Raw genomic sequence first — 12,882 nt, 5'->3', positions numbered from 1 at the left:
AAGTTTGGCAGTTCTGCCTTTTTAACCCATTCGCGTGACAGAAAAATGTAGAAACCGCGAATGATTGTCCAGCCACTACTGTATCCTGCATCCTGCGTAAGCGAATTTACCCGAGAACCGACGAACACTCTACACAAATCATAGCCGTCTCATACTTCCATAGCGCTGACATCGCGCGTTCAACGACCAATCGTTGCCCAGCATGAAATTTCAAATGAGTGACAAGGGAAGTAAAAGTTCGCTGTAAACTTCACGACTTGAATGTACAGCTGCTGCTTCTACCTAGACTGCCGATGTGTATTTTCATCACAGCTGAAAGATTTTTTTTTATAGAAAACTGTCGAATAATTGGGAAGAATAGAATTGAACAGTTGATGTGAAACACCTTAGCGAAACCTGCATACGAATAGGCAATAAATATTATTCATAAACAATACGGTTATTCGAAGTAGTAATTTGACAGGTGAAAGCGGTACTCGAATTGTCCGAATTTATTTTGATGAAGAAGTAAACATACAGTCTCGTGTGAACACGAGTGAAATTTGTGATTAATCATGTCTGAAATCAACGTACACCAAGGTGATCTTTCTCTGAACGAACGGAACAACATCACCGGCAATCCCAGCGTACATAACCTAACAGGGCCGAGAACGAGGTTTCAACCGGTGCGAATAAAAGCACTTCTCGATCTCTTCGAGAGTGACGACGATGACACTGAGCCTCGTGATTCTGACAACGATTCAGACACTGGAAGCCTTCAAGCTCTGCCTAACGACGATGACAGTGGTGATGCAGCTGTGGCTAAGGATGATAATGCCCCGATTTCCCGTCACGACGAACAGCATCTGACCACTGGATCTCAAACTGCAATATTTACACAAAAAGCTGATATCCCCATGAATAACGTTAAGGTCAATGACTACCAATTAGTAAAGTACAAGAATCAATTGTTCGGTGCTGAGTGTGAAGAACCAAAAGAAAGAAATCACCAAACATCTCATAACTCGAACAGTTGTGAATTAGAAAATAACAGTTTTCCTATGTGCCAAAGCAACATGAATTATCCTGTCGCTTCTAAGCGTGTTTCGATTAACGAGAATGAAGTGGATAATGTGGACAGCAATAAAGAAATAACTTTTGAGTCGCAAGTATCGTATGACCCTAGGAAACAAAAAGAATATGGTCAAGGAACTTCAACTGAAATTATGTCTGAAAGACATCAACACAATCAAGATTCAACATCCAGGAATGATGTTGGAGATCAAGGTACAGACCATCCTACCTTGATATATCCCAGTGATAGCACAAAGCTTGAGAAAACTACAGAGCATGTTCATTTAGCTACAGAAACACCATTGAAGCATGCACAGACTGTTTCGACTCGTCCAGAATCATGCCTAAGCCGTAGAAATATAATGGAAACACCCCAGATGAAATCACGTCAAGAGTATCCACAAAATAATATCGACACACCAGGAATGATATTTTCCCATTGGTCACGCAACAACTTTTTTCAGACACCTACCAGTAATCACAATCCGAATTTATCAAAGAAAGAGGAAATTGTGAGCCATAGTAATAATCAACATATGATGCAAGACATCATATTACAACCCCACAGATTTTGCAGCACGGAAAACAAGCTCCTCAGGAAACCTCTGAGCCAAGCTGTGTATTTAAATCAACCTGCAACTACACATCAAAATCAACCTACCACTACACATCAAAATCAACCTGCCACTACATATCAAAATCAAAGTAATCATGTCAAAGCACATCAGCATTTTTTGCAACGACCCTCTTATCTGAATAACATGTTCGAAAGCCCGCACCATGTGCAAAGCAAACTATCTGTAAAAGAAAACTGCCCAATGGATAGTAAACAGAACTCAAACAACAATGTTGCTAGTAAACATGCACAATCTTTGCAAGAAAGTAGTAATCAGCAGAGTATACCAGTACCTTTGATGAGTAATGAGAAATTTAATTGGCAAATGAGTTTAGAATTCAAAAATAGCATTGGAAACAGTGTTTCGTTAGCTGCGCCTCTGGCATCATGTAAGAAACAGCTACATCATGAATCTGTTTTAAACAAAAATGATAGTTCTGTTCAAAAATCAAACTGCACTGAATTTCAAAGTAATCGAGATAGTCGTGAAAAGAAGCACACCTTGACACATAATTCTGAGGAAGAATCAACCTTGAAGCGTGAAAGTAACCCTAAGATAGAGGTTGATACCAACAAGCGCTTATCGTCAGCTAAACTTGATGGTCAGAAAATTGATTTACCTGTACTGGCAAATCAGGATAAGTCGAGAGTATCACAAGATGCTAAATCTAATCCAGGAAATGTACAATTTAGCATTGCTTCTAAAGTGCACAATGAAAAATATGGAAAACTAATAAGCGTCAAAGCAATTGATTATCTAGTTTTGGGTAACCTTGGGCAAGGTATGAGTGGAGATGTTTTGAGGGTGCAGGATGTAAAAACTGGTGAGTTACGTGCTATAAAGTGCGTTGACCTTTCCTGCATCGAGAAAGAAACAGCTCAGGGTTATTTAGAAGAAGTTTCTATGTTGGATAAACTCAGAGCGCCGTGCATTATCCACATGTTTAATTAGTAAGATTTCTCAAATATTTTTCGTATTATTCCATCACACTCACGATCTGACTACAAAATTCGGAAGTTATTTCTTTGCTAAATGAAATTATTCACATGGGACACTACTATTCAATTCTTTGAATTGTGCAAAAGAAGTAAAAGTGATCGTATTGTTATTTAATTCAAAAAGATAATTTTATTGTATTATTTCAGCGAAATTAAATCGCATATGTTGTACGTTGTGATGGAGATGGGTGATACGGATCTCAACAAATTATTGAAGTCAATGCCACGAGAAAAACAACTTCCACTTACAATGATACTTTACTATTGGACAGAAATGTTGACTGCTGTGAAGCATATTCATGATAATGGTAATTATTAATACATGTATACTCATTTGGAATATTGTGGACTAAATTTCAAGATAATAATCAATTTGTCACACTTTAGGTGTAATACACTCGGATTTAAAACCAGCCAATTTTCTACTAGTGAGGGGGCGTTTAAAGTTAATAGATTTTGGAATTGCATCTACTGTAAACGGAGATATGACTTCTGTCGTGAAGAACACATCGTTCGGGACGCTCAATTACATCAGCCCTGAGGCTATCATTGACGTCGGAGGAAATGGAGATTCGACTAGTGATGACAATAAATATAAGGTTCTTAAAAAAATTGTCAATTTCACTATCAGAATTTCAACGCAATGCTTATAAGTTATTAAATTTTTGCCTGTTATCCCACCAGATAAACTTCAAATCTGACGTATGGTCACTGGGTTGTATTTTGTACAGTTTGGTGTATGGGCAGACACCTTTTCAACACATTCGTGCAGACTGGGCAAAAGTAACGGCAATAACTAATCCAACCCAGAAAATAGCCTTCCCACCTACTGAGAGCATAAGCAAGCGAGGATATGCCTCACCTCCACCGTTCCTAGTTGAAGTAATGCGACGTTGTCTCCAGCATGATCGACAGGCCAGACCTACAGTGACCCAACTCTTACAAATTCCATACATAGGATGTAATTGTCCACCTATCTCCAGTTTACCAAGCATATCACCATCTATTTTAGCAAAAATAAAACGATCCCTCGAAGAAAGTGAATGGAGGCAATTGCTAGAGGTATGTTAAAAAACTAAATTCAAACATATTATTAACAAAAAAAGATTTCAAAAAATTTCATGATCAACTTATATTTTCCAGGTTTTGGAAAGACGAAAACCGATCCAGTGATTTAAATTCTGTCTATAATATAGTTGTATAATAATAAAATCGATGTATATAGCCTTTTCTAAGTAATATAATGTAATCATTCGATGTTTAAGGAAAAAAATTAAACAAAAACATAAACTAATACACCCAATATTTAATGAACATTCTGAGAAAGATTCGTATCTCGTACTTTACGTAGATACAAACAATCTTAACAAAATTCTCCAAGAACAGTTTCAAAATAATTCCGTGCCAGTACAAATTACTTCAGTGAAAATATTGTTTGTTTGCTTTACTTTTTTTTCAAAACATGTTAACGGCTATGCAGTTCGAAGCGTATGAACTACTCCAAACAAAATAGATTCTATGAATGCCTGTAGAAAAGTCAAGTTTACAATTAGAGCTTTGAATTCGCATAATATTATCAAAGACCCCAGGTCAAGAATTTACCAGGAATATTTTAAACCAGTGTATAGATCTATACAAAAGGAAGTAGAGTAATATTCAGGTTCAAGAAAAATGTTTGCATAAATATGTAGGTGTACTCAACAATTCGGCAGGTAAGTAAGTGAATTTCAGTATTTTAGATAATCTGCAACAATAATATGCTGGGTACATTTATTCGTAATACACTTTTCAAGTCTCAATCAACGTCATTAGGAGATCTGAGAAAAATGATATCAATTATGAGTATAATATTACATCAGTGTAACGGTATGTGGTATTGATTTATTGAATATTTTCACTTAATATCAACTTTAATAAACTGCGTCGGCGGGCCATCGGTATATTTGAAAAGATCAAGCAAAATGAAATACGTCTCACGATGACGGTCGGCCTGGAGGGAGGGGGGTGTAAATGTTATCCGTAGGTACGCGCATGTGTATGGCTTTATGCAACGGCTTATCAGGCTCATACAAAGACGTAGGCACTATCAAAATGTTAGCAAAGATGGCTGACCGATTAAAGTGACAGGACAATTAATAATAAGCTCGTTAATTTCTAATTAGATGTAAAGAGTAAATTGATAATGATTGTATTTTAGTGTAAATTATTATAACCTGTGAGATGGGAGGGAAGGAGTCGAGACCGTTGAGTATTTCCTACGAGGATGCAACAAAACGAGGTATATAACCCCCATCTGTGGTAACAATTTTCAAATAGTGTGTAAATCAAACTTGATTTATTTACATTTTCTTGCTCGACAGTGTCCGAATCTGAACTCAGAAGATTGAGAGAAGCTTTCAAACGTACAAGTGCCAACGGAGTTATAAGCTGCAATACATTCATACAGGATGTCCTTGGTGACTGCGTACCCACGCAAGTTGCAGAGGTCTGTATCAGCTCCAAGTATAAAGTCCGGATCACACCATTAAGAGAATTGATCAATCAAAGGAACAAAGACACGCTTCAATCCTTGGTCGTTGGCAAACATTCGTTGATGACCAATAAGCTTTGCAAACAGAATTTGACCTTTTTATTTTGACATGACTTTCTCAAACACAAAGTCCTGCTTGTTAATTTGACGAGATGTTATCCAATTCTTTTATTCTTTGGCTCGTCATAAAACTTTTTTTTTATGAATTTTCAGTACGTATATGCCGCTTTTGGTGGAACACAGAGAGGCCTCAGCTTCAAGGAACTTCTCAGTGGTTTGGTTCTCTTGACACGAGGAAAGCAAGATGAAAAGCTGCGCTGTTAGTATATTTATTTCCTGTAAGAGATTTTCATTGCCAATCCATTTCAAACAGGCATATAAATATGTTCGTTAATTACCAGACTCTTAAGAGATCTCAATGAACAAGATGTTCAGACATCATCAAAATTTTAGTGTTTCTGAAAATATTCTACGATCTCTGACTATACCATCATGAAAATAGTATTACATGGCACATTGTGTCGGGTTTTTACCGATACCTATCTGTAATCTGTTCATTATTATCTACTTTGATTTCTATTATTGATTATTATTGATGCTAACCTGTAGATTTAACGAAATATTTGAACACTTCAAGCAGATTTATTGGTATCCTGAAATTAATGTGTAACTACTTTCCACGAATTGTATAACCAGAGTATATGACTGATTTTTCAGACTTAAACTCTCTGTTTCAGTTTTGTACGACCTGTACGCGAATGGCAGTGTATCTCAGCTTGCCAAAGATGAATTGACGGGTGACGAAGGTTACGAGAAAGTTGTGAAAGGAGCGACTTATGAAGAATGGCGTGATTGGCAGCTACAAAATGTTGAAGCCTCTCCCCTTTCTCGTTGGCTACTTACAACGTCTGGTGCACTTACTCTTGGAAATGACTTGGAAACACCAACGTTTTATCAAAGCCTAGCAGGAGTTACTCATTGTAAGTAAAGAAGCGACAAGTTGTTGAAATAGTTCAATTGAAATTTATGCGGTTGATTCAAAAGTGGTCTCAAGTGGAATTGTTTCGCTTCATACTTTTCATTTTTCTCCATGAATGAGTGTATGAAGTTTCAGCATTCAGGTCTGATTAAATTTAAAGGTTGTACATTATTTGAGGTACCTACAAATGAACTGAACATCTCATGTGGTTCACGTACCAATAAGAAGCTTCCATTACTTGAGGCAACTCATTTCTCTCTGTACAAAATAATTCAGAGACATTTAAAGCTCTATAAATAGATTTTCTCTTTTTCTTTCACGAACAGTGGAGGAAGCAGATATAATTGAGTTGGAGAAACATTATTGGACATTAAAAGGCCAATCAGGAACAGGCAGGCTAGATCTCGAAACCCTTGTGCCTATGATTTCACCACCAATGCCTCTTAGTGTGTGTCCCGGTCTTGTCGCAGCATTTGATGAAAACAGAGACAATCATATAGATTTCAAGGAGATGGCTTGTGGTATTTCCGCGGCCTGTCGTGGTCCCCTCGTTGAACGAATGAAATGTGCGTTGAAAATCATTGATGGATGCCTAACTTTTTTAATCAAATTTGAATTGAATAAATTTTTTTAATCAATTTTGAAACACTCAATTTACAGTTTGCTTCAAAGTATTTGACGGTGATAGAGATGGTGTGCTGAACGAGGTTGAATTGAAACACATGCTAGAGGTTTTAATGCTTGTTCGAGATGATGAAATAGAGGAAGGTGTAGAAGCAAAAGAAGAAAAAAAGGATTTACCTAATTACCCTCTGTCAATGGAGGAGTGGCTAGTATGGACAGCTGAAAAAGAATTGCCTCTAGCTTTCCTGCGACTATTGGATCAGCTTTGTCACGTAGTTCTGGGTCTGAGACCACTAGGACGTAGTGAGGAGGGAGAAATAGTAACGGGATGGCTTGCTAGGGAGGAAAGGCGCGGTTTGCGAGTAGGCCAATTTTGGTACCTTGTTGCGGCACAATGGTGGTCTCAATGGCGGCGATATTGCTTGCTGGATGGTCTTACATCAGAAAGCAACACCACTGTTAGTGATTCAGCAGCACCTGGACCAATAGATAATTCTAATCTTGTAGAAACAGTTAAACAAAAGGTACCAGCACTGACTGGAGAAGGGGGTCGTTTGAGACGTACTCTAGTGATGACTGAAGGAAGAGATTTTCACTTGCTTCCGGATGCACTCTGGAAAGCTCTTGTACAGTGGCATGGTGGTGCACCTGCATTACCTAGACAAGTTATCCTACCAGCAACAGGTACAACATTTCAATTATTGTATCGAAAAATTTTTGGCGGCATTTATATTGCCATTGCTGTATTCCCTGTAAAAACTCCAAGTTGATAAAAAAATGTTTGTAACACAGGTGTTGACGTTGAACTGGAACTTTACCCATTAGTCCTACGTCTGCTTATGCATCGTTCTCTTGGTGTGCAGCAGCAACCATTACCGTTACCATTAAATGGAGTTGGATCATGGCTACCATCATCCTCGTCAAGTGGCTGTTATAAGCGACAACTAATGTACATTGCTGCATTTAGCCGGATGGCTACGGCTGGTCAAGTCTACCAATTCTTATGCAATCGCTTAAGGTTAATTGGTGAAGATGTGCGCTTGTGGCATGTTCGAGATATCGGAGCATCAGGAGGTGGAATGACTCTTCTGGAAGACGAACACGCTACGCTAGAAGAATTGGGTCTCCAAGACGATAGTCAGTTACTTATTGAGGTATGTACCATATCATTCGCTCCGAGTTAAAATTGCGAAGAAAGATACTATCACAATTTTAAGCCATTTTTTCTCACTTTTCACGAGCTGTAAGACTGTAACCTGACTTACTAGAAAAATTATTAGCAGTTTCAAGTGAAAACCATTACATTTTACGCTCATCGTCCAGATAGTATCAATAGAGTAACCATTAACCTAAAGCATAAAATTCAAAGGTACGTAACAAAGATCAAACATGGCCAGAAGAATTAGGCCGTTTGCGAGACTCTACTAAAGATGATGTAAGCAAAGGAGCTGGAGAAAAAGGTGCTACTGGCTTGAACAACTTGGGTAACACCTGCTTTATGAACGCAGCGCTACAGTGTGCTAGTAACACAGGTCCATTGACTCGGTATTTCATGTCTGCCTCGCACTTACGTGAGCTGAATACCACAAATCCTTTAGGAACTCGCGGTCACATGGCTGTACGGTATGCTGAACTTCTCCGTGATATCTGGAGTGGTTCAGCACGTAGTGTCGCTCCACTTAAACTGCGGTGGACTATTGCGAAATATGCTCCACGCTTTGGAGGATTTCAACAACATGATTCACAGGTTTGATTTTTTGTGATATTGACAAATGCATTTTACATTGTACCAGGCTCTGAGTTATAAATTTATTTTTATCGGGATTATAAGTAATTCCATTTATGGTGATGCATGTCTAGAATATTCAGAAAGCAAACTTTCGTGAGATGTAGTTATTGCACAATAAATGCTTTTAAAAATTCGCAACTACCAAAGTTGTTCAATTCAGCATCCAAATTCGAGGAAACAATTGATGAAACCCACAAATAATAAAGCTGTTCTACATTATCGTAACTGTAATCATTACCAGGTTGGGCCTTTATCTACACTCCTGGCCAGAAAATTTACCATGTAATCATTTATTTATTACATTTACTATGTAATTACTTATGAACATAATATCCTACATTCCTGAGGAAAAATAATTTATACTCCAAGATTCTGACTGACCTTATAAACTCTTAAGTCTCTGCTAAAAATAAAAAATTTAAACAAGTACAAGTTTTCCTGATATTTTTTTCAGGAGCTCTTGGCATTTTTACTGGATGGCCTACACGAAGACTTGAATAGAGTAAGGGATGCACCATATGTTGAGTTAGCAGACTCTGAAGGTCGAGAAGACGCCCAAGTGGCTCAAGAAGCTTGGGATAACCACCTACTTCGGAATCAATCAATTATTGTAGATTTATTTCACGGCCAACTCAAGTCCACTGTTCGATGTGAACATTGTCAGTGGGAATCTGTTAGGTTTGTTGAAAATATTGTGTAACATTTGATATTGAGTACAAAAATCGAAAACCAGCTCTAATTTTGACTTTTGCAATTTTATTATTACATGAAACGATTTTACCACAGGTTTGATCCCTTTACTTACCTTACTCTGCCTCTTCCCATGGAGGGTTTAATTCGTCGAGAGCCTTTAGTTGCGCGACTAGATGGAGGTGTTCCTATTCGTTACGGGCTTTTATTGCCGACAGATGCGGATTATTCAGCACTCAAAACAGAATTGAGCAAGCTATGTGACGTACCAGCATCGCGTCTTTTGTTGGCTGAAGTCGCAGCTAATAACATTGAACGCTTTCCGTCTGATAGATCTACTGTCCAGGTACAGTTTTGAATACAATTTTTTACAGGAAATGGTACTTGCTACCAAAGACCACCCTGTATTTTAGTAGGCTTTAAACATAACGCTTCAAGGGAGAGTGCTGGATAGTATATATACATTGCAAATAAATATTGACAATGTTTTTTTTTTTTTTTTTGAATATACGTGGACACTACACATATTTTCTTTATATCTTTGTTCCATCTAGAGATTACTGAATATCTGGTGAACATTTAAAACTGACAGGGAAAAGCAAACCACGAATAAAATTGGATATTGCATTGCCTGAGTAAAGTTACTAATTGTTTGATATTCGATACACTTTATTCTAACTCCAATTAAGCAGGTGAATGAAACAAGGACCCGATCAGGCTATGATTTTATTGAGTGCTTGGCAAAAATTTTAAGATTCAGACACTTTTAATTTTAACTTAAAGTTGGTATTTTGAATATCACTGAAATACAGTACTTGAATACATATTTTAGCCTAATACTTATTACAATTTCCTTGTGTTATTTAGAGTTTGAAGAACTATGGGAATTAACAATTACTGCTACCATTTTTTGGTTCCAAACACGATTCAGAATCACTTACTTGCCAACCTGTAGATCGCATCATCAAAGAACATAGATGATGTAAAAAATTTAGGAGTCCGCAGCAAGTGTTCAGCAATTAAAAATGGTCATTAACGTGTTTTAGCCAATTCATCCAATTAAATCATATGACGCTTTTCCGTCCATATGCTTAGTTCACCTTCTGATACCAGAGTTGATATTCTGTTGGCAATGTTTTCATACACAGAAAGTCGACAGTGACGTTCCTTAACATTGAAAAACCAGTGAAGGGCTAAGTGTTTGTTTCTAACCGGCATTCAAACGTCTAATTTTCAAATAGAAAAACTTCTCCGATAACCAGCACTCTTTCCTCCATCATACTCTTAGGTTAAATTATACCAGGCCATTGTATCCAGGAGGCAAAAGCAGGAACAAGACTATATGCTTATGAAGTACCTGCCTCTCACTATCCACCTAGTAGAAATCAGCAGCGTTCTATGACTGAAGCATCTGAAGAACGTCGTAGCTTCAAAGCTATTCAAATGTCAGAAACGCCACCTCCACCACCGCCGTTACCTATGTCTACTGAAATAAAAGAGTACAACAACTATGGTAGCGATAGTAGTTCCAACAACTCATTATCTCATGGTAATGGATATGTAATCGCATTACATCGTAAAATGGTATGTATCGTTTAATTGACGTTTATAATTAAACCTTCAAATGTGATTTAGAAAAGCAGTGAAAAGTGGTCTTTTCTACAAATTACAGATAAGACAAGATTTGTACTTTGCAAGTTCACAAAAAACCAGACCAAGTTTATTCGGTGTACCCGTTGTCGTGCCTTGTGGAGATGGCACCACTCATCAAGAACTTTATAGAAGTGTGTGGCGTCAAGTAGCAAGGCTGGTCACACCACTGCCACCTACAGAGACAGCTGCTTCACCCAATCATGCCCAAGATTGGTAAACTTGAATTATAATTCTAGTTTCGTACTCACTATTTCTCGTATTTCGAAAATGTTACAAGTCTGTGTAAAGAAACAAACAATATGTGATCACAATTCTTTTCAGTGACGATAGTTTGGGTTACGAATTTCCATTTGTACTACGTGCAGTGGATCGAGATGGCAGGGTATGTGCCTGGTGTCCATGGTACAAGTTTTGCAGAGGTTGTCGTATACGTTGCGATGGAGAGTTAATGACGGCGGAATCGATGGGATCAGGATTGCCAGTTACACATTTAGCAATTGATTGGGATCCAACAGCCTTGCATCTACGCTACCAAACTGCTACAGAACTTAGCTGCGATGAACATGAAAGTGCTCCGCAGGCTAAAATTATAGAAAGTGCCCCATTACCTTTGTCTTCATGCTTAGCAGCATTCACTAGACAAGAATCATTGGAACGTTACCATTGTCAACGTTGTGCAGAGCCGAGATCTGCGACAAAACGTCTACAACTATGGCGGTTACCCCCTGTTTTAGTAGTTCATTTAAAAAGATTCCATTGTGTTCGCGGCAAATGGGTCAAGTCGCAAAAAGCAGTACGTTTTCCTTTGAAAGATTTTGATCCCTCTGAATATCTAGCCGATCCGGAACACCACCATAGGCTCAATCATCACAGACTGCATCCTTCTGTGAACCCAGAAGATGTCAAGTATAATTTATATGCTGTTGTGGTAAGTCATAAGGACACTATGTCCCCAGTAGTAAATTTCTCTAAATAAATGCCGAACAAGAAGAATTTCGCGTGTAGAAATGCATCTACAACTCCTGGAACATTTTCTTATCTTAATATTATAAGATTATTTTTTTTATTATTATATCATGCTCTAGTGTCACAGTGGAATCATGGGAGGTGGACATTATGTGAGCTACGCACGTAATCCTGACGGAGGGCAATGGTATTATTATAATGATAGCAGCTGCCGAGAGTCCAGCCCTGAAGCAGTGGCAAATGAAACTGCAACAACGGCGTACATTCTATTTTATCAACGAAATGGCCTGTCAGAAGAAAAGTATTTGCCATCTATTTCTCCTGAACAAGAACGAGATTCGCCAACACCTAATCTAGAGTTTTCAGACCCAGATGAAAATGAACTGCGGAAAATGTGTACTATTACTTAAACCTGAATTTAATCCCAATTACAATCATAAACAAATCCAAAGAGAGTATTATGGATAGTTGAAAAAGTCGTACCTAAGAGTTAAATCCTATATCATGGGAAAAGTATTGAACATCTACTGCAAATAATAAATACCCAGCTCAGAATACAATAGAAAATAAGTCAACCGCATAACAGTAATATATGTAGCTTGAAAATACAGTCATAAAATGGAAAGAATTTTACTCAAATACCATTGAGTTTTCCAATTTACGGCATGCCAAGAAAAATGAGACCGTATCTGAGGATTTCCGTCGAGATCAACCATTCGGAAGATCGGAGTTCTTAATGAAAAAACGTTGAATAGTATTTTGAGATTCGTTTAATACATGCCTGGTTTAGCGAGGAAATCCCCATTTACAGTCATTTATTCGTTGGTAAACGCGAGACCTGGATGAGAGAGCCGGTCTCGCGAGAGTCATTATGCGGTTCCAAGTAGAATGGCAGCGCTAGTCGGACTCATAATCAGTAATGAATAAATAACCCTGTATTATTTCTTGAGCAGACGAGAAAAAAATCAAATGTGTAAATATTC

General features: G+C 37.8%; 2 protein-coding genes across 3 annotated transcripts; both read left to right on the top strand.

Annotated features, from left to right (window-relative positions):
- The first annotated feature begins 149 nt into the window (after nucleotides 1-149).
- On the top strand, nucleotides 150-3,962 carry Mps1 (Monopolar spindle 1). Of its 2 annotated transcripts, XM_046615340.2 has the most exons (5): nucleotides 227-2,620; nucleotides 2,816-2,976; nucleotides 3,056-3,267; nucleotides 3,353-3,730; nucleotides 3,812-3,962. In XM_046615340.2, exons 1-5 carry the CDS (start codon nucleotides 555-557, stop codon nucleotides 3,839-3,841), a joined length of 2,847 nt encoding a protein of 948 aa, XP_046471296.1. In that variant the 5' UTR covers nucleotides 227-554; the 3' UTR covers nucleotides 3,842-3,962. The 2 variants fall into 2 exon arrangements, with proteins under 2 accessions (XP_046471297.1, XP_046471296.1); XM_046615341.2 differs by lacking the exon at nucleotides 3,812-3,962 and having other exon boundaries at nucleotides 150-2,620; nucleotides 3,400-3,613.
- A 768-nt stretch (nucleotides 3,963-4,730) lies between these two features.
- LOC124213747 (Ubiquitin specific protease 32) lies at nucleotides 4,731-12,355 on the top strand. The gene is made up of 14 exons (XM_046615339.1): nucleotides 4,731-4,946; nucleotides 5,029-5,153; nucleotides 5,412-5,517; nucleotides 5,936-6,178; nucleotides 6,504-6,743; nucleotides 6,838-7,485; nucleotides 7,594-7,955; nucleotides 8,171-8,548; nucleotides 9,045-9,268; nucleotides 9,377-9,626; nucleotides 10,598-10,864; nucleotides 10,953-11,146; nucleotides 11,255-11,861; nucleotides 12,019-12,355. The coding sequence occupies exons 1-14, from the start codon at nucleotides 4,889-4,891 to the stop codon at nucleotides 12,307-12,309; spliced, it is 3,993 nt and encodes a 1,330-aa protein (XP_046471295.1). The 5' UTR covers nucleotides 4,731-4,888; the 3' UTR covers nucleotides 12,310-12,355.
- Nucleotides 12,356-12,882: the final 527 nt, after the last annotated feature.

This window comes from Neodiprion pinetum, chromosome 3 (genome assembly GCF_021155775.2).
Source record: "Neodiprion pinetum isolate iyNeoPine1 chromosome 3, iyNeoPine1.2, whole genome shotgun sequence".
NCBI classification, from domain to species: domain Eukaryota; kingdom Metazoa; phylum Arthropoda; class Insecta; order Hymenoptera; family Diprionidae; genus Neodiprion; species Neodiprion pinetum.
Note: the sequence above shows the minus strand (reverse complement) of the source record. Positions and strands in the feature narration are given on the sequence as shown.

Excerpts from the sequence above, each read along its gene's own strand:
- LOC124213747 (XM_046615339.1), top strand. The coding sequence starts at position 4,889 with ATGGGAGGGAAGGAGTCGAGACCGTTGAGTATTTCCTACGAGGATGCA. Across the intron at positions 6,744-6,837 it reads CCTCGTTGAACGAATGAAAT|TTTGCTTCAAAGTATTTGAC; the intron begins GTGCGTTGAAAA and ends CTCAATTTACAG. Across the intron at positions 9,269-9,376 it reads TGTCAGTGGGAATCTGTTAG|GTTTGATCCCTTTACTTACC; the intron begins GTTTGTTGAAAA and ends ATTTTACCACAG.
- Mps1 (XM_046615340.2), top strand. The coding sequence starts at position 555 with ATGTCTGAAATCAACGTACACCAAGGTGATCTTTCTCTGAACGAACGG. Across the intron at positions 2,977-3,055 it reads GAAGCATATTCATGATAATG|GTGTAATACACTCGGATTTA; the intron begins GTAATTATTAAT and ends GTCACACTTTAG. Across the intron at positions 3,731-3,811 it reads AATGGAGGCAATTGCTAGAG|GTTTTGGAAAGACGAAAACC; the intron begins GTATGTTAAAAA and ends TATATTTTCCAG.